Here is a 27,433-nt window from a genome sequence, read left to right on the forward strand (position 1 = left end):
TTTTCCAAACAATGGGTTGACTCTCTGATGACTTCAATCTCTTTCAATCCATCACAATTTCAAGTTCCTAAACCTAACATGAAAATGTGAACTCATTATATTCTGTTTTCACAAATCTCCAATATGGAAAGGGTCTTTTAATCTATCCCCCAGAGTCTTTGGGTAAAGGGGATGAATCGTGCTATGCAGGAGAGGAGCAGGATACAAATTCCAACTACAGTGGTCAGAATGGGTCTCAATGAGACACTGACATTCAAGCTGACTTTAAGAAAGTCATATAAGGGCCTTCCTTGGTGGCACAGTGGTTGAGCGCTGGGCTGTGAAGCTGCCCACAGACTCTGCAGTGCCGGTTCGATCCCTAGCCACTGGTGAGGGTCCCACATGGAGTGCAGACCTCTCCTGCTGCCCGCTGCTCCCTTCAACAGTGTGTTTCGTCAGTCTGCCTGTTCTGTTCCCCGCTCTGGCGAATTCTCTGACCCTCCAGCGCTTCTGACTGTACCCAGTGCTTATATAAATAAATAATCTTAAAAAAAAAAGTCATATAAATAATTTTTTTTTTACAGATTTTACTTTTTATTCTTTATGTAGGAGAACTGGGGTATAGGCCAGAGGTGGGTGTGTGTGTGCAGGGGTGTGGGGGCGGGGGGCCTTGGTGAAAGGATTCACCAGAGACAGAGTGGGGAGCAGAACAGGTGGATTTTACTAAAAGACACTGCTCAGGGAGTGGGGGTGGGGGGTGGAGAAACAAGCGAGACAGGAGAGGTCTGCTGTGCCATATGTGGGTTAGCTCCCTGGCCAGGGATGGAACAGAGGCTGTTGCAAAGCACTGACACTTAACCCCTTGCACCACTAGGGAGGCCCTATGCTAATCCATCTGCCCTAAATATTGCTAAATTTTGCTACTAGGAAGTCACTGTTCCCAACACAGAGATCCATAATTTCTATTTATCTATAGACCTATATTCACAGAAAACCATGAGTTCACACACACTGATACACTAATCCAACATCATAGAATTCACTCTCGCTTTCCCACACTTTTTTAAGCTTCCCCTTCTCAGACATCACCACACTTATATGTCTTCTACTTGTGGGCTCCAGAGCTTGCACAATGAATTATTCGGGGAGAGAGAAGAGGCTTCTTTATCCCTTTTACTATCTTCTTATTCAGAAATAAGAGAAACAACATGCTTTTTTTTTTTTTTTGGCTAGCAATAGTGCTTTAACTAAAAATGAAAAATAAATGAAAAGCAATTTATAATAAAATATCTAATACATGTAAATAGTTGAGTAGCAATACATCAGAAGAAAAAAGTCTCCACAAATTTCCAAAATGTATCCTAAGGAAGGGTAATTGCCCCTGTTGAGAATCACTGCTCTAGAGAAGAAACATAGGTAAATAAAACACTATACTACTGCAGTAGGATTAATACCAAAATACAGGGACAAGTAAAGTGCAAGAGAAGCAGAACAGTAACTTTTACTTCAGAGATGCAAACCTAATTTTGTATTAAATACTATACAGGACTTTTCTGTAGGACAGGTAATTGAATCAAAATAAAGGAGGGGAGGCTGCATCTATTAAGGAATCTACAGTGTGAAAGAAAAGAAACACAAACAGGTGAGAAATGGATAAGGAACAAAGTAAAAAGTGAAGTAAACAAAAGATACTTCAAAGTCGTTTAATTCAACCCTCTGTAATTCATTCACAAATGTTCTTTAGACTATCTGATAAAACAATCCACACTGAATGAACACCTGGAATGACAGTGCACTGGTTCACAAGGTTCATCTATATGTTTAAACAGATCTTAAGAGTAAGAAAGAGTCTGCCTATTTTGACCTGAAATTCACCAACTGTGTTATTCATTAATGAACCTTAACTCTATGTTTTGGGCTTAACACGAGATGATTTCCTTTTCCCATATAAAAAAGTTCAAGCATCTGAAGTCAGTTATCGCAGGGTTTCTTCAGTTTTCTCTTTCCTCTATAATCAACTCTGACTTCTTCAAACTAAGAGTTCTTCTCTTATTTTTGGATCCACTGCAGTGCATCTACGGTCTGTAGAAAATTATTAAAGGTGCAAAATAGCCTTAATTAAAACTGAACATTAAAAACAAAACTTAAGACAGAACCAAGCTAAGGTCCTAATAGTAAGAAACCTTAAAGTAAAAAATAGTAAGAAAACCTTTAAGTAAAAAAGCTGTTGAGACTATAAAGCATATTTGGTCTTTATTTTTAAACTAAATGGGATAAGGAAGAACCTCAGCAAATATTTACATACTAGTTAGCATAAAATTTAAGTTACAGCTATACTTAAAGTTGTCCCCTGTTATCTGAGGTTTTGCCTTTTGCAGTTTCAGTAACTGCCAGTCAATTGCAGTCCAGCAATATTACATATAGTAAGATATTTTGGGACAACAGTCACATACCTTTTATTATAGTACATTATTACAACTGTTCTATTTGAACAATGAAATAACAGGTTTGTTTCTTTTTTCCCCAATCTTCTGGATTTTCATTTTTACTCTGGTCTTACTGTACTGGCTAATGTACTATACTGTATTGAAAAGAATGTTAATTAGATGTGGTAATACTGGGCAACCCTGTTTCATTCTTTATTTAAAAAAATGTTTCTAACATGAGATCTTTAAGAGTTATTGTGTCTTCCAGATGTATTAGGTTACAGAGGTTCTATTTCTAGTTTGCTACATGTTTTGTTGTTTGTCATGAGCAAGAACTGACTTTAAGTTATATTTCTATATCTAGTGATACAGTCATAAAGTTTTTCTCCTTTACCTTATTACTATGAAGTACATATGTATGATTTTTATAACCCCTTACATTCCTATATAATATACTATATTCAGTTTGATTTTTTTGTTAGGTTTTTCAATTTGTTTTTTTTTTGTTAGGTTTTTCAATTTGTGTTAATGAGAGTTATACATTTGTAACTTTTATTTTTCTTACTGAACTTTTTTGGTTTGGATATTAAAGTTAAAGAATAATCTCACAAAAAGAACTGCGAGGTATTCTCTTCCATTCTTTGGAAAAATTTATATTATTAAACTGTGCCCATAAACCTGCCAGGCCCAGTGTTTTCTTTGTGGAAAGATTTTATTTACTTTATTTTTTTAAACTGTTTTGGGACTATTTGGCAATCTCCACTTCTGTTTTAGCAGGTTAAACTTTTCTAGGAATTGGTTCCATTTCTTCTAAATGATCACACTGATGGCCAAAACAAAAAAAAAAAAATGTAGTATTCAAAAAAAAAAAACCCCAAAACCTAGCCTTTTAAATTCCCTTTACATCTGTATTTATGTCTCCTTCTTTTCTCCCCCCACCCCCCAAAATGATGTATCATTCAACAATGCAGACACGTTCTAAGAAACGGGTTGTTAGGTGATTTTGTGGTTCTGAGGACATATGTATTTACTTACACAAACCTATATGCTATACCTGCTACACATCTAGGCTATTTACAGGGACCACAAGTATAAAAGTGGTCCCTTGTTACCTAAATGTCATTATATGGTGTATGACTATACTGTTTATATGTACCTTTCTCTCCCCAGTTTGTTTTACTTACTATTTTGCTCAATCTTGCCAGGGTCTATTATTCTTATCAAGGCTTTGTTGGCCCTTTGTATTTTATCTGACTTCTATTCTACATCCCTGTCCTCCCCACCCCACCCCCCATAGTTTTACAACACTGCACATGATTTAGGGGAACAAGTTCACACTTCCCTCAGATGTATGGTACCACATCACCCCCACCTTCATAATACCCATAGACCTTAGACCACTGTCCCCACCCCCACCTTGGTATCCACCCTCACACTGTCTCTCCCTCTAGCAGCCTTAATTCTACAGTCAGATCTCTAGACTATTTTGGTTTCAATTTTGTCAGTTGCTCTGTGTATTTTTTCCCTCTCTCTATTCCTCGAGTGAAATTGTCTGTTATTTGCCTTTCTTCTGACTTATTTCACCTGGCATAATCTCCCCCAGTTTCATCCATGTTGTGCCAAAAAGCAAGAGTTCATCTTTTTTATAGCCAAGTAGTATTCATTATGTATATATACACACATCTTTTTTTTTCTTATTGAGGTAATAACATTGGTTTACAACACAGTTTCTAGTCTGCTTTTATTATTTCCTTTCTACTTTCTGTAGTGCTACTTTTACCCAACAGTCACATAATCCACTAATTTTCAACTTTCTGCTTTTATACAAACATCTAAAATGATAATTTTCTCTACAGTACTGTTTCACTGCTTTGTACAAGCTTTTAGGTATTTTTAAGTTCCCATTATGATTTCTTAATGACCTGTGAATTATTTAGAAATCTTTGTGTCTCCAAGTTTATCTTTTACTAATACTCTAAACTTAATTATATTACAGTCTAAGAACATTATCAATGCAATTCTTACAACTGCAGGGTGTATTTTATAGCCTAGTCAGTGTTACATTTTTAAATAAATATTCCATGGCAGACCAAGGAGAATGTACATTCTCAAACTGGTGGATATAGGGTTTATGAACATATTATAAAATCTTCTGGGGGATTTCCTCGTCCCCAACGCAGGCAAAAGAAGAAAGCCATTATACAGACTTGAAGTCTGAAACAACTACATAAAATCTGATGCCTTCAGGTACACCCAGTCTCTTCATTCCTATTGATGACCAAGGAGTCAGTTGAAAAAAATTTTAAAATGAGTACCCAGCATTTGTGTCTCTGAAATAAAGAGATTCAAGACTATAATGCCTTCCTCTAACATTAACATATCGTTAGGTGAGGGCAACTTAAAATTAGTAGCTTTTCCTATCAAGAATAATTATATTTTTAATGTCAAGGACTCTGTTCCTACCTATGTAAAATAAATTCAAACTTGTGTTTACTGGGAAAAGTAGCACAAAGTAAAATCTGTGGGTCTGTTTCCCAGGTTCAAATTCTCACTTTGATGGCCTAATAAACTCTTTAACTACTGCTGACACTTTATTTCCAGTTAACAATTCCTGTATATTTTTTTACTAAATTAAATTTAGTCGTGTGTCCCAAGTGTTCTATTTATTTACCAATATCTTGTCTTTACTAAGGCCATGTATGTGAAAACTTGTCAATTTCTTCCTGTAATTCAGCTTATTATGCTTAATATGATCTTGAAGCTACTTTATTGTGTGTATACAAATCTCAGAACTGATGCTGGCATTTGCATTCAGCATAGTTATGCCATTTGCTACTTTTTTTTTTTTTTGGAGGATGTAGGGTAAGGTAAAAAGTATCAGGCTTTTCTGCCCTCCTGCCATTAGGATAGATGAGGAACCCTGCGGTCCTGAATGCATGCCTGATGGTGGGCACCTGGAGTAGGGTGTGGCATATGTAGCTGGGATTCACCTGGGCCAAGACTGGGTTTTTAAGGGCGGTGTCATGGGGACGCCAGTAGAACCTGAGAGCAGAGAAGCAGAGAGAAGGCCGGAGAGCCCAGATAGAGTGAAGTCTAGCACCCCTGCCCGCCATGTACCTGGTAAATCCCAAGAAAAACCTGCAAAAGTCACTGAGGGCTCCAGGACTCTGACTCCTCCCTTACCCCCGTGTGCTGGTTCAGAAAACCTGGCTCCATGTCGTCCTGCCCCTACAGAGGGGGACACAGGAAGTCTGAAAGTTTTCCTTATTTCCTCCCCACCTAGCAAATTATTTAAAAGTATGCTTACTGAGAATCTTCCTGTTTTGTAGCAATAAGAGACTGATTTTTTAGCATACCATACTGTTAGAATCAGAAGTATCTGTGTTTCTCTCCTTCAAAAACAGTTTCACATGGATGAACTTTGAGGATATTACGCTAAGTGAAATAAGTCAATCACAAACACTGCATGATTTCACTTACTTAAGGTTTCCAAAATAATCAAACTTAGAAACAGAAAATGGACTGTTGATTGCCAAAGGCTGGATGGTAAGGGATATGAGAAGTTGTTAAATGGGTACAGTTTCAGCAATGAAACTGAAAAATGAAATGAAAACATTCTAGAGATGTGCTATAAAATAATGTGATTTAATTCTGTAATGTACGCCTAAAAACAGTTATATGTAAATTTATAATTTTTTTAACAATAAAAAAAAACCTGTTTAATGGTCAATGCAGAGATAACGTCACAAAGGAAATGCTGACACTTCCTTTTAGATTAAATAGTAAACTGGGATTTCTATCTGTACAGCAAATATTAAGACGTCAAAATTTGATAATAGTCTCTAGCAACACAGAGACAACCTCAAGGTGATTATTACAATCTATTTCTCTCTTCTCAATTAACTTCTAGTATATCTTTTCTATAGTGTCTCAATTAACTGAGACATTCATAGCATCTTTTTTTTATTTTGGTCACTTTATCTGTTTTTTTAATTTTATTTATATTTTTACATTATTTTTCATTTTTGCACAATGTATGCATTTTCATCTTGGTTATTTACAGCACCTTTTGATGATGCCAATTATAGGAAGATTATGGATTTCATCAAATTCTATTTCAAAATGTCACTTTTGAATATGTATCTGTAGGGTAAGGTAAAAAGTATGTCTTTTCTGCCCTATCGCCATTAGGACTGATGATGGATCTGTGGTCCTGAATGCATGTCTAATGGCAGGCACCTGGCGTAGGGTGTGGGCATATGTAGGTGGGTACACCTGGGCTGAGAGACTGGGCTTATAACAGCGGAGTCAAGGGGATGCCAGCAGAGCGAAAAAGGCCAGAAGGAGAACAGAGCGAGAGAGCAAAAGGAGCAGAGGAAGTGCAGGCCACGAGAGAACATCGGAGAGCCCAGAAAAAGAGTGAAGATTCACTGTGGGCTGGCTAGGAGGTCTGCCAGCCTCCTGGGCCCCCGGCACCCCTGCCTGCTGTGTACCTGGTAAATCCCAAAAATAGTCTCGTCTGTAAAAGCCACAGAGGGCTCCAGGAACTCCTCCTTACCCCGTCTGCAATGGATCATTGAGATCCTGCACTGTAGCCTTCCTGCCACTACAGTATCTCATATTCTTCTCTCCAAATGTAGTTTCTATGTCAATTTAAGAACTAGTGCCAATCTGCGTATATAACAAGCATGTAAAGAGATTGTTTAAAAATGCAGATTTTCTAGACCTACTGAATCAATATCTTAAAAAAGATCTGGGACTGAATTTTTAAAAAATATTCCTTTCCAGGGCCTCCCCAGTGGGTTGAGCGTGTGCTGTGAAGCTTTCCGCAGCCTCTGCAGTGTGGGTTTGATTCCCGGTCTGCCAGGGAGATACTCACATGGCACAGCAGACCTCTCCTGTCTCTCCCGCTGCTCCCCTCAGCAGTGTTTTCGGTCTGTCTGCCTGTTCTGAATTCTCTCACCCTCCGGCACCTCTGGCCTGTACCCCAGTACTTGTAAATAAATAAATCTTAAAAATATATGTATTCCTTTCCATTCCCCTTTATCTACCTATCTACCTCCTTTTAAAAGCCATTCCTGACTCCTCAGGGTTAAATGCTACTTCTCAGCTCCACCAATACACTGTCACATCTCATGATATACTCAACACTGTAAATTATCAAGAAAGTACAAATATTCATTGTAGTCTCAATGCTGAAGCATACTGTCAAACATGAGGCTGGTTTTCAATACATAGTTTTTTGAACCGAAGCAACAACTGTAAAGTACCTACTATATATACAAATACATTTTTAAATGATACAATGAAAATCAATCAGGAAACAATTCCTGTTAACAATTCCTCAACATCACCAGTCATGAGGGAAATGCAAATTAAAACCACAATGACGTATCACCTCACACCTGTCAGAATAACCACCATCAAAAAGACAAGCGATAAATGGTGTAATGGATGTAGAGAAAAGGAAATCCTAGTGCACTCCTGGTGAAACTGTAAACTGATGCAGTCCCTACGGTCAACAGTATGGAGGCTCCCCAAAAAAATAAAAATAGAAGTACCATGTGATCCAGCAATTCCACTTCTGGAAAAATATCCAAAGGAAAAGAAAACACTAACTCAAAAAGTTATCTTCACACCCATATTCATTGCAGCATTAGGAATGTCAAGTCATGAAAACAACTTTAATATCTAGTGACAGATGAATGAATACAGAAGTCATGACAGAGATACTGTTTTGTTGGTGGTGTCTGATCACAAATTCCAATAGGTTTGTGGGTGCTAAATGTTTCCCACATCAAGAAGCAATTATCAGACTCCCAGTATGGTTTCAGAGTTCAACTCAAGTCTGAAACCATGTATCTAGAGACAATATTAGATTCCATAGATAATAAGGATTCAGACTCCTAAGACTACTTCAGAAGCAAGCTGCAAGCCCCAGTGCTTCTGATTAACCAGATCACAGGTCCACATGCCCCATCCTCACAGTTCAGATGCCTACTGTAAGTCCCAGATTATTTGTGCTTCTGACCCACAGTGTATAAATTAAAGGTTCCCAAGACACTCCTCTGGTTAATTTGCTAGAATAGCACATAAAACTCAGGAAACCTATTTGTCTACTCAGCAGATCACTGATTTATTACAAAAGATACTGAAGGGTACAAATCAAGAGACAGGTGGAAGATATGCACAGGATAAGGTATTGGGGAAAGGTACAGAGCTTCCATGCCTTAGATCTTCACATGTCCACCAACACAAAAGTTCCCTGCAACCCCTTCACCTTGTGTTTTCATTAGAGGCTTCTTTACATAGGCATGATTAACTCCTTGGCCATTAGGAATCCACCTCTAGTCCTGCTCTCCTCCATGGAATCAGAGCATGGGTATAAAAGTCTCACCCTCTATTCATGCTGGTTTTCCAAGTATCCAGCACTTCCCCCCATCAGGTGAAGTGACATTACCTTCATTAACACAGACCTAACTAGAATACCAAGCCATTACTTAAAAGTTCAAGGCTCTGAAACTTACTCAGAAACTTTAAAGACCAAATATTACAACAAAAGATGATTGCATTGTTCTAATAGTTAGGGATAAAGATCTAATAAGTTTGAGAAATACTTTGGCTGCTTCAATGGTGTGCGTGTGTGTAGCATACATATATCACATATGTATCTCAATAACTCTAACTTGTACTTGGGTGTATATATATACATACGCAAATACATATAATATGCAAATATACCTAAGTATTTATAAAATACACAAATCACAATATCATATATTTACACAATGAATATTACTGAGCCATGAAACATGAGGAAATACTACCACTACCATTTGTGACACCATGGATGGACTCTGAAGGCATTTTGCTAAGTGAAATAAGTAGGAGAGAGAAATACAAATACTGAATGTCACTTATGTGTGGAATCTAAAACTAAACAAACCAAACTCAGAAAAAGAGGCAGACTTTTGGTTACCAGAGGAAGAAGGATAATTGGAGCAAGATGGTCAAAAGGTAGAAACTTTCAGATATAAGATAAACAAGTATTAGGGATATCATATATAAGCCAAGAAACATAGCTGACATTGCTGTACGATAATTACTACAGTGAAATTGTTGAAAATAAATTCTAAGAGTTCTTACCACAAGAAGAAAACATTTTTTCTTTTTTCTTTCCTTTTCTATTTTATCGATATGAAAAGATAAATGCAAGCTGAACCTAATGTGAATATACTATAAAGGTTTTGGCAAATGACCTCTCTGTGCTCTCAGCAGAGGAGTGCAAGGTCATCTGCACACACCTGAGGTCTCAAACAGTTATGCAAAACTGATGCCTGCTCTACAGGCAGCCTATTCACCACCACTGATGACCAAGAACTTGGTTAACTCCAGTTTTGCATGTTTGCAGTGCATACTTTAGAAAGGAAGAGACTGAGTTCTGCATTGCCTTCCTCCAGCAATAGTATAATTTTAGGTCAGGGAAACATAGAACTAGAAGCCCTGCCTATCTAGAATAATTACATTTCTAAAGTCAATGACATACTGTTCCTACCTATAAAAACTAAATTCATATTTGTGTTTGCTGGAACAGTTCTCTCAAAATAAAATCTATCAAACTGCTTCCTGGGTTTTTTGATGAATTAATAAACTCTTTGTCTAACTATCGTTGAGATTTTATTTCCAGTTAACACTAACATGGTAATTATTTCGCACTATATGTGTATCAAACCATCATGCTGCACTCCTTAAATTTACACAGATATATATGTCTCAATAAATTCTCGATGAATAATGATTTCTCAATGAAACTGGAAAAAAATTTCTACACAATTATGGAAGCATGATCAATCTTTATATAGTAAGCAAACAAGTAGGCAAAATTTTATACTATTACTATAGTTATATGAAATGTAAATGTCTATGATAAAAAGGGATAAGGAAATACTCTGAAATAAAAAATGGTTTTTGTGTTAAATAAGGTTTAAAAAAAATCATACTTATTCCTAGGTCCATCTGACCTCATTGAGAAAGAGCCACATTTCTCTGACTTCTGCTAAATAACACCCTGGGGTAAATGGTCATTGATCGGATATTGAGAGAAGAGGTCACTGGCCTGATATTGAAGGTCAGAGAGAAAAGAATGATGTGGCAAAATAAGACTTACTCATGGACAGCAAGGTATTAAAAACCAATCACTCTGAGAGAACTCAAAGTTTTCCATATTATCAAAATGAGTAATTTGTAGGAAAATGGCTTAAAAAAATCTAGAAAGGTATGTGGAGCGTCACTTCCCAAAGGGCAAAACTTGGGAAGTGCTACTGGAGAAGGCAAAGGAAAACACTTAGATTATACAAATATTACTCTGGATAATGGACTGAAGCAGAAATAAAATGGAGACAAGAAGAAATTAGTTAAGAGGCTCTTGTAATAACTTAGGAAAGGAGTAATATGGAACTTATTTGAAATACAGTGTAGAAACAAAATTATACTTAGTTGTAAGTACATGTGGAAGCTCAACTGGAGAAGAGTCTAAGTTTCTAGCTCAGCAAATGTATATAAAGTGAATATAAGTAATAAAACAGAAAGAGCAGGTTTTAAGCTGGAACCCATGGACCATATGGGGGAGTAACCCTACTAAGTCTCAGCTGGTAACAGGACATACAGACAGAAATGAGTAACCTGCATGGGTCTACATCTAAAAAGAGAGAACTAGGCTACTGATGGAACTTAGCAGAAAGATGGTCATAAGCAGAAAGATGGTAATTGAACACACAGATGACGAAATCATTCATATAAGTATTAGAGTGTGGAGGAGGAAGAGACACAGACAGAACTCTGAAAAAAGACAAAGGCAAACTGAGGAAGCAAAACTTTGAGAAATGGGTGAGTAATTTTCCTCACAGAAGAGGAAAATTAGATAAAATAAGGTGTTAGGGAAGGAAGGCAGGGGCTGCAGCGCCATATCACAGAGGAGTAAGAAATCAATGAAAAACCCCTTACAGCATTTGAAAACTAGAAAGCATTCACTGACAGGAACACTCACAATGGAGTGCAGATAAAAGAGAAACTATGGAATCAGTGGCAAGACAGGCAGCAGGAAGGCCAGGTAAGAGGAGGAGGCACTGCATCATCCAAGGAAGAAATGACTCTTTCAAAAACAAGGAAATGACAAAAGGCAAATGGCTCTCTTCCTGAGAAAGCCTATAGAAGAGTGCACAATACTGACCAAGGCAAGGCTGATATATACACTGTACGTAGCTTCAACTGGAGACACCAATACGCAGTTGGGTATACAAGTCTAATAGCAGAGAGACAAATCAAAGAATTTTATTGACTTGGAGGGTAATTTAATTTGAAAATGACTTTACTTTTTAAAAAAGTCTCTCAGTTCCAATTTTTAGTGATAATTTAATTTAGATAGGTATTATCTAAATGATTTAGGGATTTAATTGTGATTTAGCACATCCAGTAATTGCAACAGCAACAAATACATAAAAATTAAAGGTAATACCATAGCTTTCCAAAAAGGAATGGAGTGAGGGGCTATGATACAGAAAGGTAGCAAAAGCAGTAACGTAATGTTAAAATTCCACTGGTCAGCCTCCAGATTGTGGTCAATACCACAGACTGTGGTCAATATCACACAAATCCCATGTGATAAAACTACATAGAAGTAAACATTTCCACAAATGAGTACATGTAAAACCCGTGAAATCCACATGGATTATATCAATGTAAATTTCCCATTTGCCTTATTGTAGTGCAGTTACATGTTTCTGCTGGGGGAAACTGGGTAAAGGGTTCATGATACATCTAAGTATTATTTCTTACAACTGCATGCAAATCTACAATTATCAAGATAGATTATCAATTTACAAAAAATTAACAGTAACAAAGCTAGATGTACAACTGGAAAATACTGTCTTCAAAAACTCAGGGTAAACGCTCTCTAGAGACAGTTTCTCTGGCTCAGTAATTCTCAACCAGTTTTCTCAGTCAGTGGGCAAGGGTGGGGGTGGGAGGTTATGTAGTGAAGGGGAATCTAAGTATTAGAGCTAATAACCACACTCCCATTCCCTGAACATACAACTACACACCAGAATTTCTATGTGTGAAAGGAGGCTGCAGGACAGGAATCAAAAACACGCACACACATAAAACACACACACATATATGTATGTGTGTCTATATATGCTGATACAGATAAAAATACCAAAAGAATACAAACCCCCAATTTTTATTTATTAAGTCATAAGTTTTTTCCCTTGACATATTTCCATATTTTAAGAAGTTTTCTACTACTTTTGTCGTTGGGGGAAGGGAATAAGCAACACCAATAAATATTTTTTTTTTAAAGATTTATTTATTTATACAAGAACCAGGGCACAGGCCAGATGCGCGGGAGGGTGAGAGGATTCACCAGAGACAGAGCAGGGAACAGAACAAGCAGACTGACAAAATACACTGCTAAGGGGAGCACCTGGCGAGACAGGAGAGGTCTGTGGCACCACGTGGGATTCTTGCCAGCTGGCTGGCCAGGATCAAACCGGCACTGCAGAGGCTGCGGATAGCCTCACAGCACTGCGCTCAACAGCCTGCGCCACCAGGGGAGGCCCAACACCAATAAATATTTTAACTAATACTTATAAAGATTATATAATAAAATGAAATGCATGCACATATGAATACAATAAATGCATTTATGATTGCAATCACTTTAAAGAAAAATTATGAACAAGGAAAGAAAAACAGTTGGTAAGAAATACAACAAAATAACTGTGGCTGTGTTTTAAAGATGAAATAATTACAGGCAATTTATTTCCCTTCCTTTAGTCTGTGCTTTTAAATTTTTGAGGAATGTATCAGTATGAAAGCAAATCACAGCACTCATCAACCCTGATCCCAAACTTTCCCTTTCATTGTATCCTGCCTCCTAAAACAAACCAATAAATGTACACATGCACACAAACCCAGAAGTACTTACATGGGCTTACATCTCTGTATCTGTTTCGATTTCTGTTTTCTGGAAACTTGGCCACTTTATGAGGATAGTCATGGGACTCATTGCGAATTTCCTTAAAATAACAAAAATATATTTTAATATTCCTCCTAATTTTTATACAGCAAAGCAGATACTTTCCTAGCCAGTATAAAATAGCATGCAGTGGAGACTTACGATATGCCAAGTACTGTGCAAAGTACATTCTCCACATCATCTCATTCAATCCTTATCTCATACACTAATGAGAACAATTATCTTCCCCATTTTATATGTGATGAGAGGCTTTGGGAGGTTAAACAATCTGCCAGAGGCTAAAATGCTTGTAAAAGGTAGATCCAGGACAGCCAAAATCTTTCAGGCACTGAAGTCTTTGCTCTTGATCTATTTATTTACTGACACTCTATCTTCAACATCTACAAGCAAAGATCAATGCATGGAGGTATCTAAGGTTAGCCACATCATAATCAAGTTTCTGACTAAATTCTCAGTAAGTAATATCTACTTACATTTTAGAGTTGCTATCTTAAAACTTTAATCTGTTTCTTCACCTTCATGTCATATAACTTTACTTTGAGCCCAAAAATACACCTAAGTTTTATTTCTAGAGCTATAAGTGCTTAACAACAACTAGTTAGTTCTGAGGCTCATTTCAGGTTCCTTATGTTCCTCTTATTGCACAGTGGAAGAAATTGTTTGTCTGTACTAGGTACTCAGCTACATGGTGAATCCAACGTGACCATATATACCGCACATCCCTTTCCCCACCCCCACCTAATAGAACATTATTCTAAGAATTTAGGTAAAAGCATAATCTCTCTCTCTCTCTCTCTCTCTCTCACACACACACACACACACACAAACCAGAAAACAAGAGTGTATATAAACAGTAAAACTTACATTGGGCTTTTGTTCACACAAGTGCAAAAATGCATTTTAAATGTCAGGCACCAGATAGTCTTATAAATTACGGATAAGTTATTTAACTCATTTATGAATGCCCTTACTGGGGGTTCTCCACACTTTTACATACCACCCCCACCAGCCCTAAGACAGGTAACTTTGTAGTTGGTATCTTTACTCTTTAGGTCTTAAGCGATGCAGAGTCTGAGTCTCTAACAAAATCCACTGATACACATTACAATTGTTGCTATGACTTTTTAATACTCTCACATCCAGCAATCTTGCTGAGATCTCTAATATTCTGTAGCCAGTTCTAAATTTCTCAATATCAGCAAACAGTGGTAATTTTGTCTCCTCGTTATACTTTTCTTTTTTATTCATAACTCATTTTTTACTATATAATTGCATTGGCTAGGACTGCTTATACAGTATTTTTTCCCTGATTTTGAAGGAACTGTTTCTAAGGTTTAACCACTAAGTAAAATATTTAAGTTTTTAATCAATGACCCTTTTCAGGTGAAGAAGGATACCTTCAATTTTTAGTTTGCTAAAGTTTTTAATCACAAATAATGCTGACTCTTATTCCGTGTTCCTCCTGCACTGAAGGAGATGACCATACAGCTTTTCACTTTTAATCTGGTAATGTACTGAATCACAATAACAGATTTTCACATTCAAGGTCCCTGCATGGTCTTTTTCATGGCTTCATACCACATTTCTTGTTAGTGCTGAATAATACCGCATCATTATTTTATTTAAAGATTTATGCATCATTAAAGTGAAGTGACTGCTAAGACTCACACTTCTCAATTATAAAACTTAAAACTTACTGAAAAACTACAGAAATCAAAACCACATGGTATGGCATAAAGATAAAGATAAATGCCCTAGAATACAGAGTTCAGAAATAAATCCTTAGATCTATAGTCAACTGGTTTTCAACAAAGGAGCCAAGACCATGTAATATGGAACAGTCTTTTCAAATAGTCCCGGAAAAACTGGATATCCACATGTAAAAAGTACAAAGTTGGACCTTTACCTTGTACCATAAATAAACATTCACTGAAGAATTGTTCGAAGACCTAAATGTTAAGAGCTAAATCTATAAAACTCAAAAGAAAACAGAGGAAGTGGAAAACCTTCACAATTCTGGATTTGGCAATGATTTTTTAAAGGATAACAACAAAATCAAAGGCAACAACAGAAAAATAACCTGGACTTCATGAAAATCAAAAACTCAATAGCTAGTGAGTGAAAAAAAACCTCCACAAATTGGGAGAAAATATTTGCAAATCATATATCTGAGAAGGGGTTAGTTACCAAAATATATAAAAAATTCTTACAACAAAAGGGCAAGAAAAGGACAAAGACACTTAATTAGGATGGCCAAATTCTGAAACACTGACAACACCAAATCCTAGCAAGGATGTAGAACAACAGAAATTGTTACTGCCGGTATGAATGCTATTGATAAATGGCAAGGTTACTTTGGAAGACAGCTTGGAAGTTTCTTATAAAACTAAACATACACTTATTATATGATTCAGCAATCACATTCCCTGGATTCACCCCAAAGAGATGAAAATTTAAGTCCACCCATGGATTTTATAGTATCTTTATTCACAGGTGCCAAAACTTGGAAACAACGAAGATTGTCAATAGGTCAATGGACTATAACCTGTAAACTGTAGTACACTGGTACAGTAGAATATTATCCAAGAAATTAAGAAAATTAGCTATCAAGTTACAAAAAGACAACAGAGGAAACTTAAACATATATTACTAAGAAATGCATATTGCTAAGATTTTCAATACATATTAAGTGAAAAAAAGGTGTAAAATAGTATGTAAATAATATTTATTTCATAAGAGTGGACAGGAGGAGGGAGGCAGGTATGGAAGGCACTAACATATGGATAGAGTAACTCTGGGAAGATACACAAGAAAGCATACAGTGATCTCCTAGAAGAAAGGAATTAGGAAAATTATAGGTAGTGACTTACTTTTTCTTTACATATCCATCTTTATGGTTTTAATTATCGCCACATTCAAAATTCATTTATTGAAACACAGACTCTAGAGTTAAGTCCTGGAGTCCTATAAGTCTGTTACTTAACGAAAACACAAATTTGGAAATACAGAGACACAGTTTTCTCATTTGTAGCCATCTTAGATAATCCACATAACATATATACTACATGGCTCATACAAAACTGGTTCAGTCAAGGTAAACTATTTCATTCTCATTAAACTCTTCCTCAAAAAGGGGAGCTTCTCAAAGAGAATACATAAAACTTATTCCACCAGGAGACTTCTTTCTCCAGTGATGGATATATAAAGGTTTATAACCAAGCCTTGAACACTCCAGAATAATAAATATCTTTTGCAAGATATTTAGCTCCATAATTTATGCTGTCCCTCCACAGAAAATCTTTACATTAAGCATAAGCACGAACATTTGGCTAATAAAAACAGAGTGAACACTTACCATCAGGATTCGCACTTACAGACTTTAACAAAGAAATTTAAGTATGTTCTCCCATAAGTAGAAACTCATCAAGTTGAGATTATGTTTTAGAATTATTCTAAAGTCCTACTTTTTTCTTATAAAATTACTGTTTACTCTTACTCAATTTCCTAAATTTTTATTTGCTGTTCCATCAAAACAGTTCAAGGTAGAACATTCTACAGAAAAAGGATATAAAGTTTTCTGTACACTATATGAAACAAAGCTCTGCACCAATACTAAAGTATTACTTTATATTATACAATAATAAAGTATTATGAGATACTATTTTACTGTGACAATAATAAAAACTTGATTCAGCAAGATGGTGTAGTGGAGGAATGGGCACAGAGTAGGTTTTCTATGATTTGAGCAGACGGGTGAAGAAGTCCTGGAGCCCTCAGTGACTTTTATTAGGATTTACCAGGCACACAGCAGGCAGGGGTGCTGGGGGGCCGGGAGGCTGGCAGGACTCCCAGCCCCCAGCAAGTCTTCACTCTTTCTGGGCTCTCCAGCATTCTCTCTTTTGCTCTTGTTCTCTCTGCTTCTCGTGGTTCTGCTTTTGGCGTCCCCATGACGCCGTCCTTATAAGCCCAGCCTTAGCCCAGGTGAATCCCATCTACATATGCCCACACCCTATTCCAGGTGCCCGCCATCAGGCATGCATTCAGGACCACAAGGATCCATCATCATTCCTAATGGCGGGAGGGCAGAAAAGCCTGATACTTTTTATTTACCCTACAGATGGTAACAGAATGAAGATGCCAGGCTTTCCTCTTTCACATATTCACAACTAACTAGAGCAGAGCAAAGTCAACAACCATGAAAGATAAGTGGAGGAATACCACAGATCAGGAAACACCTATGTTTCTGATAAGAAATGGATAGCAAAAATTAATTGAACTGTGTCTGTAGCAATACTACGGTTTTATCTCAGAGGCGCATATCCACATTGAAGACTGGAGACCTGGCACTGCACTGGATAAGGGGGGTACACAGAAATGGCATCCAGATTACTGGCTTGCACCTGAGGTTCCCAATATAGAAGAGCTGGAGCCCAAAATGGGGGGAGGGGGGGTTAGTTAAGATCACCTGTCTCTCCTCATAGTCAATACTATTATTTACAGCTTGTGATATTCAAAACACCTGCCTTACTCCCAACATTCCAGGGTAAAAACCAAGGAATCAACTGAATGCTTTCATTAACCAGAGCTTACACACCACTTGCATTTTGATAACAGGAGCAAGGACTCCAGGGTAAGGTTCTGTACTGGCAAAACAGCTTGTGGGCCCTTCTCAATAATCCAAACCAAGTGCTGCACCTAATGCATAGGCTAAGCGGTAGAAAGTGAGGTTGACAAGAGACTATCCAACACATGTTGGTGGAGGAGTTGGCATAGAAGAGATCACTGTGGATTCCCATCATACAACTGCAATGCCTACAGCACAGTAGGAAGTTTGAATCTCTGAAGCTCAGTAGAGATCATCTTCAGTGCCCTACTGACACTTCAGTGCTCGACTGCTCCAGTTCCTTTCTACCTATTTGCCTTTCTGATACCAGTTCACCCACCACCCAAATAGGTGCAATGGCAATAGTCTAAGAGTTTATCCCTTTTACAACCCATAAAAAATAAAACTGGACCCCAAAAAAGTATCTCAAATGTTGAAGGAAAAATTTTTTAAAAGCTTAAAGGAGTCTCAAAGGACTCTCAAAGCACTATGGAATATGCCTGAAGAGGAATTTAAAGCTACAATTACTGGCCTCCCCGGGGGCGCAGAGGGTTAAACGCCTCGCTGTGAGGCTGTCCGCAGCCACTGCAACGTGGGTTCAATTCCCAGCCAGCCAGGGAGAAACCCTCATGGCATGGCAGATCTCTCCTGCCTTGCCCGCTGCTCCCCTCAGCAGTGTCTTCGGTCCATCTGCCTGTTCTGCTCCCTGCTCTGTCTCTGGTGAATCCTCTCACCCTCCTGCGCCTGACTGTACCCAGTTCTTGTATAAATAAATAAATCTTAAAAAAAAAAAAAAAAACAGAATAAAGACTGCTCTATTAGAACTACTGGATCTAAAAAACATACAACCACCAAATTAAAAATACAACAGAGGGTCTCTATAGCAGACAAACATAATCAGCACAGAGAATTAATGAGCTAGAATGCATAATGTCTGAGAACACATGAACAAGCAAGAATTTTAAAAAATGAACAGCATAAAAGCTCTTTGGGATAACCTAAAGGAAAGTAATATCTGTATTATGGAGGTTCCACAGTAGAAGAAACTAAAGAGAAAGTCACAGAAAACTTATTTAAAGAAATAATTTGCTGAAAATCATCTAAATCAGGGAAACTAGTCAGACATCCTGATCTAAGCAACTCAATGAGTTCCAAACTAAATGCCAGACAGACATACTCCAAGGCAAATTATAATAAAACTCTTGAAAGCCATTGACAAAAACAATATTAAAAACATCAAGAGAAACAAGAGTCACCTACAAGGTACACTAATTAGACTACTCATAGATTTCTCAATAGAAACTTTACAAGCAAGAAGGAAATGGCAGAAGTTACTGAGTACTCAAAAGAAAAAAAAATTACAGCCTAGAATCCTATACCCTGCAAGATTAACATTCAAGACAGAAGGATAAGAAGCTTCACTGAAAAGCAAAAACTAATAAAATTTGTCAACACCAAGGCACACACGAAAAAAAGTACTAAAGAGGTTATTTTATAAAGCAACAGAAAAACAAAAATAGGTAACAAACACCTAAATAATGTAACATAGAGGCAGAGAAGACTAATAATGTAGCCCATTAGATTGAGTTTGAGACCAGACCATACTAATGCATCACATAAATAGTTCATCATACCTTAACCTCAGCAGAACTTGCAGCCAAAAAAGTCAACAGAAATAATATGTAAGACAATGGAAATGGAACTTACAACTTAATGAAAGGACTATGTCAAAAATAAAAAGACAAAATGAAAAGGAAAATACAATGAGGACTTATGTCTCAATAATTACCTTAAATGTAAATAGTCTGAATTCACTAGCTAATAGGTACAGAGTGGCTGAATGGGTTTCAAAACAAAATCCAACCTTCTGTTGTTTATGGGAAACCAAAAATGAACAGACTTAAAGACTGGAAGGCAATCCTATAAACAAATGGCAATCAGAAGAACTAAAAAAAAAATCAGCTATACTTTCAATAGATAAAAGGGACCTCCCAATTAAAAAAGGTAAAAAGATGGACATTACATTATGAGTAAGGGTGTAATACAAGAAGCAATAACATTCATAAACATATATACACCAAATGATAAAGCACTAGCATGCATAAGACAATTACTACCAGAACCAAAGAATGGTATTGACAACAACACAAAAATACTAGGGAATTTTAATACTCCACTTACTATTATGGACTGACCAAGACAGAAATAAGGAGCTAAACCAAAAACGGTTTAACAGAAATCTACAGAACACTTCACCTAAAAATCACCGCACACATATTTTTTACATGTGCACATGGAACATTTTCAAGAACAGACTATGTATTGGGACACAACTGTCAATTGTCAATAAAACCACAGAGTGAAATCATACAAGTACCCCTGACCACAAGGCTATAAAGCTAAAAATTAACTATATAATTTTAAAAGCAAAGGACAAACTATGAACATGTAGAGATTAAGCAGTATGTTCCTTAATAGCTACTGCATAAAAAAATTAAAACAAATTTTAAATAGCCTTAAGACTAATGAAAATAAGAATACAAGCTACTAGAATCTATGAAGTGCAGCAAAGTAGTCTTGAAAGGGAAAATAATTGCAATACAGGCCCATATTAAAAAGCCAGAAAAATCCCAAATAAACAAATTATTGCTGCACTCAAAGTTATTTGAGTAAAAGGAACAAACATGACCCAATGTTAGTAGAAAGGAAATATAAGAGAGTGGAAAATTCAATGAAATTGAGATTTAAAAAAAAAAAAAGGCTATACAAAGATCAATTAAACTAAGTAGGTTCTTTGAGTTGATAAACAAAATAAACTTCTAGTTACACGAATAGAGAAAACATTAATAAACAATCAGAATTGTGAAGGGAAAAACAAAAGACAAAAGCAGAAATGAAAAGGGAGACATTACCATAGATGGCAAAGAAATACAAACAATTGTAAGCGATTACTACAATTAGACACCAATAAGTTAGACAACCTTGAACAAATGAACAAATCTGAAGGCCAATTGAGTTTACCAGGATTATAGCAGGAAGAAACAATTCAATAAAATGATCACAATCGTGGAAATTGAAACAGCAATTTAAAAACCCCCCAAAACAAAAGCCCATGGTCAGATGGCCTTTTTAAAATTTCTATCCCACATATAAAGAACTTAGGCCCATCTTGTTTAATTTTTTTCTAAGAACCCAACAAGAGGTAATGCTCACTAATACATTTTATGATGCCAACATTACCAGAGACAAAACAAGAAAAATAACAAACCAATATCCGTGATGAACACTGATGCAGAAATTTTCAACAAAACACCAGCAAATTGAATTCAACAATATAGCTCAAGGATTATACAACATGATCAAGTGGAATTTTCCCAGGGATGCAAGAATGGTTTAATATATGTAGATCAATGTATTACCTGATATCAATGAAAGATAAAAATCATAATATCAATAGATGCAGAGACAGCACTTGATAAAATTCAGCACCTATTTATTACAAAACTCCAAATAAGATGAGAATGGAAGGAACCAACCTCAGCATAAATAACAATGTATAAACATAGGCACAACTCACATAATAAAAGATGGCAGAAAATACTCAATGATGAAAAACTGAAAACTTTAAGATCAAGTCAAGGATGCCCAGTGTACTGGAGGTTTTGGCTACAATAATCACACAACTGGAAATAGTATAAGTGGTACTGCAGCCACCACTACTTGCAGATGACATTACATATAGAAAAGGCTCTACCAAAAACCTATTAGAAATAATAAACAAATACAGGAAAGTGTTAGGTTATAATATCAATATGCAAAAATCTGTTGCATTTTTACATACAGTGAACAAGAAAAAAAAGAAATTAAGTAAATAATTCCATTCATAATCTCTTCAAAATGAATGAAGTGTCTTAGAAGTAACCTAAACAAGGAGGTGAAGGACCTATACAATGAAAATGTGACATTATTCAAGGATTTAGATCATGGCATAAGGAGATGCATAAATATTCCAAGCTCATGAATGGGGAAAAGCAACATAATCAAAATGAATGTTCTACCTAAAGCAATACATAAATTTAACACAATTGCCATCAAAACACCAACAAATTTCTTCAAAGAATTAAAAAAAAAATAAGTATTTATAGGGAAGCATATAGGTAACAAAAATAATCCTGACACAAAAAGAGAGACATGAAGGCATCATGTTACTTGAATTCAAATTACATCTAAAGCAACAGTAATTTAAATAATTTGGTACTGGAATGAAAAAAGACACATAGCTCAATGGAACACAACTGATAAACTCCAGAAATAAATTTATATATGAATAGATACTTAATTTATTACAAAGGATTCCATGATCATACAATGAGAAAGGAGAATCTCTTTAACAAATAGTGCTGCGAAAAGTGGATGGACACATGCAAAAGAATGAAGTTGGATCACTCTCTAACTTCATGCATAAAACCAAATTCAAAACAGATTAAGGACTTAGATATAAGACCTGCATCAATACAACGTATAAAAGAAAACACTGGCACTATGTCTCATGATATTGATAAGATGCTTTTGGAAACTTGACCTCTATGGCAAGGAAACTAAAAGCAAAAATAAACAATGGGATTAAATTAAAATGCTTTTATACAGAGGAAGAAAATATAAGTAGATTAAAAAAATCCTATTAAATGGGAGAAAATATTTACACATTACACAACCAATAAGGGTTAACATTCAAGTTATATGAAAAACTTACACAATCCAATAATAAAAAACAGCCCAGTTAATAAATGAGTAGATATGAACAGACAATTCACCTAAAAGGATATCCAGAAAGCCAACAGATAAGTGGAAAAAATGTTCATTATCGCTTTTAATAAAGATGCAACTTAAAACCACAGTAAGATATGTCACACCCATGAGATCCAAATAAATAAATGAACAAAAATTAAAAAACCGAAAGGTGCTGGAGAGGATTTAGAGAAAGAGGAACCCTTGGTGGGAAAGAGAATGAAAGCTGGTGCAACCATTTTTGGAAAGCTATTTGGATATACCTTAAAGAGCTACCAATGGACACCCAGCAATTCCACTCTTGGGCATCTATCCAAAGAACATGAAACCATCAACTCAAAAAATTTTATGCTCTACAGTGCTGATTACAGCACCATTCACAATAGCTAGGACAAGGGGGCAACCTAGATATTCATCAATAGAAGACTGGCTGGTTCAAGAAGGTACAGTCACACTGTGGATTACTACCACAGCAATAAGGAAAGATGACAGCTGCCATTTACAGCAAAATGGAGGGAGTTCAATGGGATTAAGTATAGTAAAGCAAGTCAGAACGACAAAGACAAATAGTATACAGTTAAACAGTGGCTCATTGGACAAAATATAACACTTAAAAGTAATAAAAGCAGCAAGGTTTCTTAAGATGGAAGGAGTAGAGAAAAAGGATCAAAGCGGGGTATAATGGATGATGGTGGGGGAGGGGAACATTTGTTTCTCAGTTTTGGACTCTTAAGAGGACAATATCAAGGTGCTGGCAAATGTGCTGTATAGTGAGGATCCTCTTCCAGGTTTGCATATGGTCACTTTATTACTATAGCCACACATGATAAAGTAATCTCTTTCTTATCTCTTCTTAAAAGGACACTACCAATAGTGATGGCTCTACTCTCATGACCTAATTATTCCCCAAAAGGCCTCACCGCTATATATGAATTTGAGGTTGGGGGGACACATTCAGTCCATAGCACATGATGAAGATGAAGAAGTAGTACTTGAAGAGATCTGGGGATGCAGTTAACAGTAACTGGTGACCAAATTATAGGTCAATGTTGAAGGAAAAGGAGAGGTGTCTAAGAATACCATCTTTGATAGCTGGTGGATGGTAGGTAGAAATAACAGGAAAAACATACTTTAACAGTAGTAATATTTTTAACTGAATGCAGTTCCTAGTAAGATCCATCTTGTAATGAATGTGGCTGATAGCTAAGTGCAAAAGCATACAAACACATTAAGTAAATAAAAGTAAAAATTTTAAGGGCCTCCTCTGGTGGCGCAGTGGTTGAGCGCTGGGCTGCGAAGCTGCCCGCACCCTCTGCAGTGCCAGTTTGATCCCCGGCCACCAGCGAGGGTCCCATATGGCGTGCAGACCTCTCGCCGCGCCCGCTGCTCCCCTCAGCAGTGTATTTCCTCAATCTGCCTGTTCTGTTCCCCACTCTGGCTCTGGTGAATTCTCTTGCCCTCCCATGCTTCTAACTGTACCCAGTGCTTGTATAAATAAATATTTTTTAAAAAATTTAAAAAAAATAATAAAAATTTTAAGATTTGAAACAAAAATCAGCACAGAAGCAGTTCCCACTGTCATGGAGTAACTGCAATTTTTTGAGGTTACCCCAGAGTGCCATACCCTTGACTAAAGGTGGTACAAATTCCAGCCTATCTAAATAACTTGGGAAGCACTATACACTAAATTGTAAAGAGAAAATGATAGTTTTCAGGGAATAAAAATATTCCAATCTAGTGAAAGAAACAAAACAATTCAGTATGAGAGTGTCTTCAAAGGAATGAAAGCAGAATGAAACAAAGTTATGTTGGTCAGTGACAGGAACCAAATGAAAGTGAAAGAACAAAGACCATTAAGTCAGACATACTGGGGTTTGAAAGGAATTAAGAGCACATTAGAAAACAAAAAACATGAAACTATCATACTAAAAAAGATAGCAGAAATCCAGATAAATGTATCTAAACATATCTTAAATCAGCTTCTTGACCAGGACTTCTGTCTCAACAGTCTTTAGGGAGCCTATAAAATCCCTGAAATCACACACTACATTTTGAAGAAGTTAAATGCAGATGTTTCACTATCTATCGTCTTTAAAAAGCATAGATTTCAACTTCCTCAACCATTACTACCACTGTACCATATCTAAGACATTTACATAGTCAAATGTACTTAAAACACAGTTTAAGTATAATTAAAATAGCACTTTTGCTTTTAATAGCTATTTTATAAAAACAGCTCCACAAGGCAGAACAATATTACATTCAGAATATGAAAGTTTAGTCTCCTACTCAGAATATTAAGTCAAAATTTATATTCTTTAAAATTAGCCTAATAAACTATATTTCCTCCTCCGTAGTTTTTAAACTACCTACTGGTTTTAAACTACTAGTTTTTAAATTACCAGTTGGTAGTTTTTAAATTTTATATGTTAAACTGACTTATGAAATGGCTAACGAATATTTTCCGAAGTAATGGAGACTAGAAGCAAAAGTTCTAATTTACCAGTTCATATAAATATTGTCTCTAACAGTTCACGAGAAATTCAATTTCAATGGAACTAAGTAGAACTACAATGCAGCTGACAGGGAACAGATCATAGGGACGCTAGATAAAAATTTCCAGGGAAACAAATTATATATATGCTTATTTGAGAAAGTGAAGAGCACATTTACATTAATTATTATTTTCCTAGACCTTTAATTTTCCTAGACCTTATCCGACACATCTCTGGTTTACAAGCAGAGTAAGAAAACAAAGAGATCAGGCAGGGAGACAGAATAGCAGGAGTCAGCAAGAGCTATAATAATTCTCAACTGGAAACAGGGAATTCTGTGGTTACTAATGACCTGAGAGAAACCAAAAAGGGCTGTTGGAGATTCTTCTAAAATCAAGAAATTGAAAAAGAGGCAAGCTAGAAAGGTTAAGGGACAAATGCAACTATCTGGATTCCCACAAGTGTAAGTATTAATGCCCTTACAAAACATATGTCAAAGGCAAAACACAATCTCCGTGATTTCTGGTTATATATCCTCTACTGGACATCCTTTCAAGACTACTTTCTCTTAAATCAACAGTCTTTTCTTTGGGAGGAGTCACAGAGATTAATATAAATATGTGTCAGAAACAAAATCAAAATTACCTAGAAACTAAATGCCCAGATACACATACACACAACTTAGTAAATAGTTGAGGGAGCTTATTTACAACTCCCCAGTCTGATTCATGGATCCCAAATGCAGTTTTATAAGCTTTCAGTCTCAAAATGGCTGTATTATAATACTTCCCTCCTTACCATCAAAACTTACAAGGATTCCCTCTATGCTTTTAATTTCAAGCAACAACATAGGTGGTCACAAGAGTAAATTAGAATACTAAAATGAAACTCCCACCATGGATATCATAACCTTACGTAAGTGACAATCTCATGTTGGAAAGGTGTTTCCTCAACTGTAAATGAGGAGGGTAAAATAAGCCAAGGTGCTGACACTTTAAAGGGATTACCATTATTCTTTTGTGCCTACTTATTGAGTCTCTAATATGTCTCAGATCCTATACCCGGATAGTGGAGAAAGAAGAAAAATGAGGCAACTTTTAAGTAGAAAGTTACAATAATGTGATTCATACTCTGAAAGTTTAGAGGTCTCAGGAATCTTCAGCATTTAACTTTGCCTTAGGAGACTACAGTCTGCTCTTGAAGATGTTTCCAGACAGACGGGAAGCACAAAGTATATTCAACATGTACACAGACTCCAAAGCGTGAGAAAGCAGGGAATTTTCAAGGAAATTCACTGAGTACAGGTCAAGAGCCTATGGAAAACCATATAAAAGCACTGAATGCTAAAATTAAATTACACAAAGGAGAATGTGTGGTAAACTGTAAAGTGTTTTAAGACAGCTTTGATATACCCTACTTAAGCTGCCCACTGCAGGTGTGAGAAGAGTGTTTACTTCAATGGCTTCTAAAAATTAGCTGATTTTAATGGTAAATCAGCTAGTCAAGAATGCTCTTACTCTGATATCTGAACTATGATTTTCTAATAAAGAATCATTTTTCTTTTTTTAAAAAAAAGATTTATGCATACAAAAACTGGAGTACAAGCCAGAGGTGCGGGGGGTGAGAGGATTCACCAGAAACAAAGTGGAGGAACAGGCAGACTGACTGAAATATACCACTGAGGGGAGCAGTGGACGAGTCAGGAGAGGTCTGCTGTACCATGTGGGTAGCTCCCTGGCTAGGGATCAAATTCACGCTGCAGAAACTGCGGATAGCTTCATAGTTTGCGTCTTAATCCCTTGTGCCACCAGGGAGGCCCAAGAATCATTTTTCTTTATTAGAGTTATAAGTTCCCAATCCCTTGACCAAATGTTTGCCTAGAAAGTGGTGGTCGCTCACCAGAAACATTATTCTATGACTTAGTTTCTGCCATTTCCTTATGGTCTACAGGCTGATAAAACTTCACTCCTTTGATCATCTCATGCCTGAGCCTTATTCAAATAGCAATCAGCAGTAACTTGAAGGAACCACACCCCCCACCAAAAAAAACACAAAAAAATTCATGAAAAAGACCCGTATTTAACCTCAAACTGCATTAATGTTA

General features: G+C 36.5%; 1 protein-coding gene across 3 annotated transcripts in view; it reads right to left on the bottom strand.

The window, feature by feature from the left end:
- Positions 1-27,433, bottom strand: part of PTPN2 (protein tyrosine phosphatase non-receptor type 2) — a 94,734-nt gene that overhangs the window by 62,936 nt on the left and 4,365 nt on the right. For all 3 annotated transcript variants that reach the window (XM_037508879.1, XM_054694228.1, XM_037508878.2), the window contains exon 2: positions 13,393-13,483. In XM_037508879.1, coding sequence (XP_037364776.1) covers positions 13,393-13,483 — 91 coding nt within the window. The remainder of the gene's footprint in view (positions 1-13,392; positions 13,484-27,433) is intronic.

The sequence above is a fragment of the Talpa occidentalis genome, unplaced genomic scaffold, assembly GCF_014898055.3.
Source record: "Talpa occidentalis isolate TD23 unplaced genomic scaffold, MPIMG_talOcc4v2.1 talOcc4.13, whole genome shotgun sequence".
NCBI classification, from domain to species: Eukaryota; Metazoa; Chordata; class Mammalia; order Eulipotyphla; family Talpidae; genus Talpa; species Talpa occidentalis.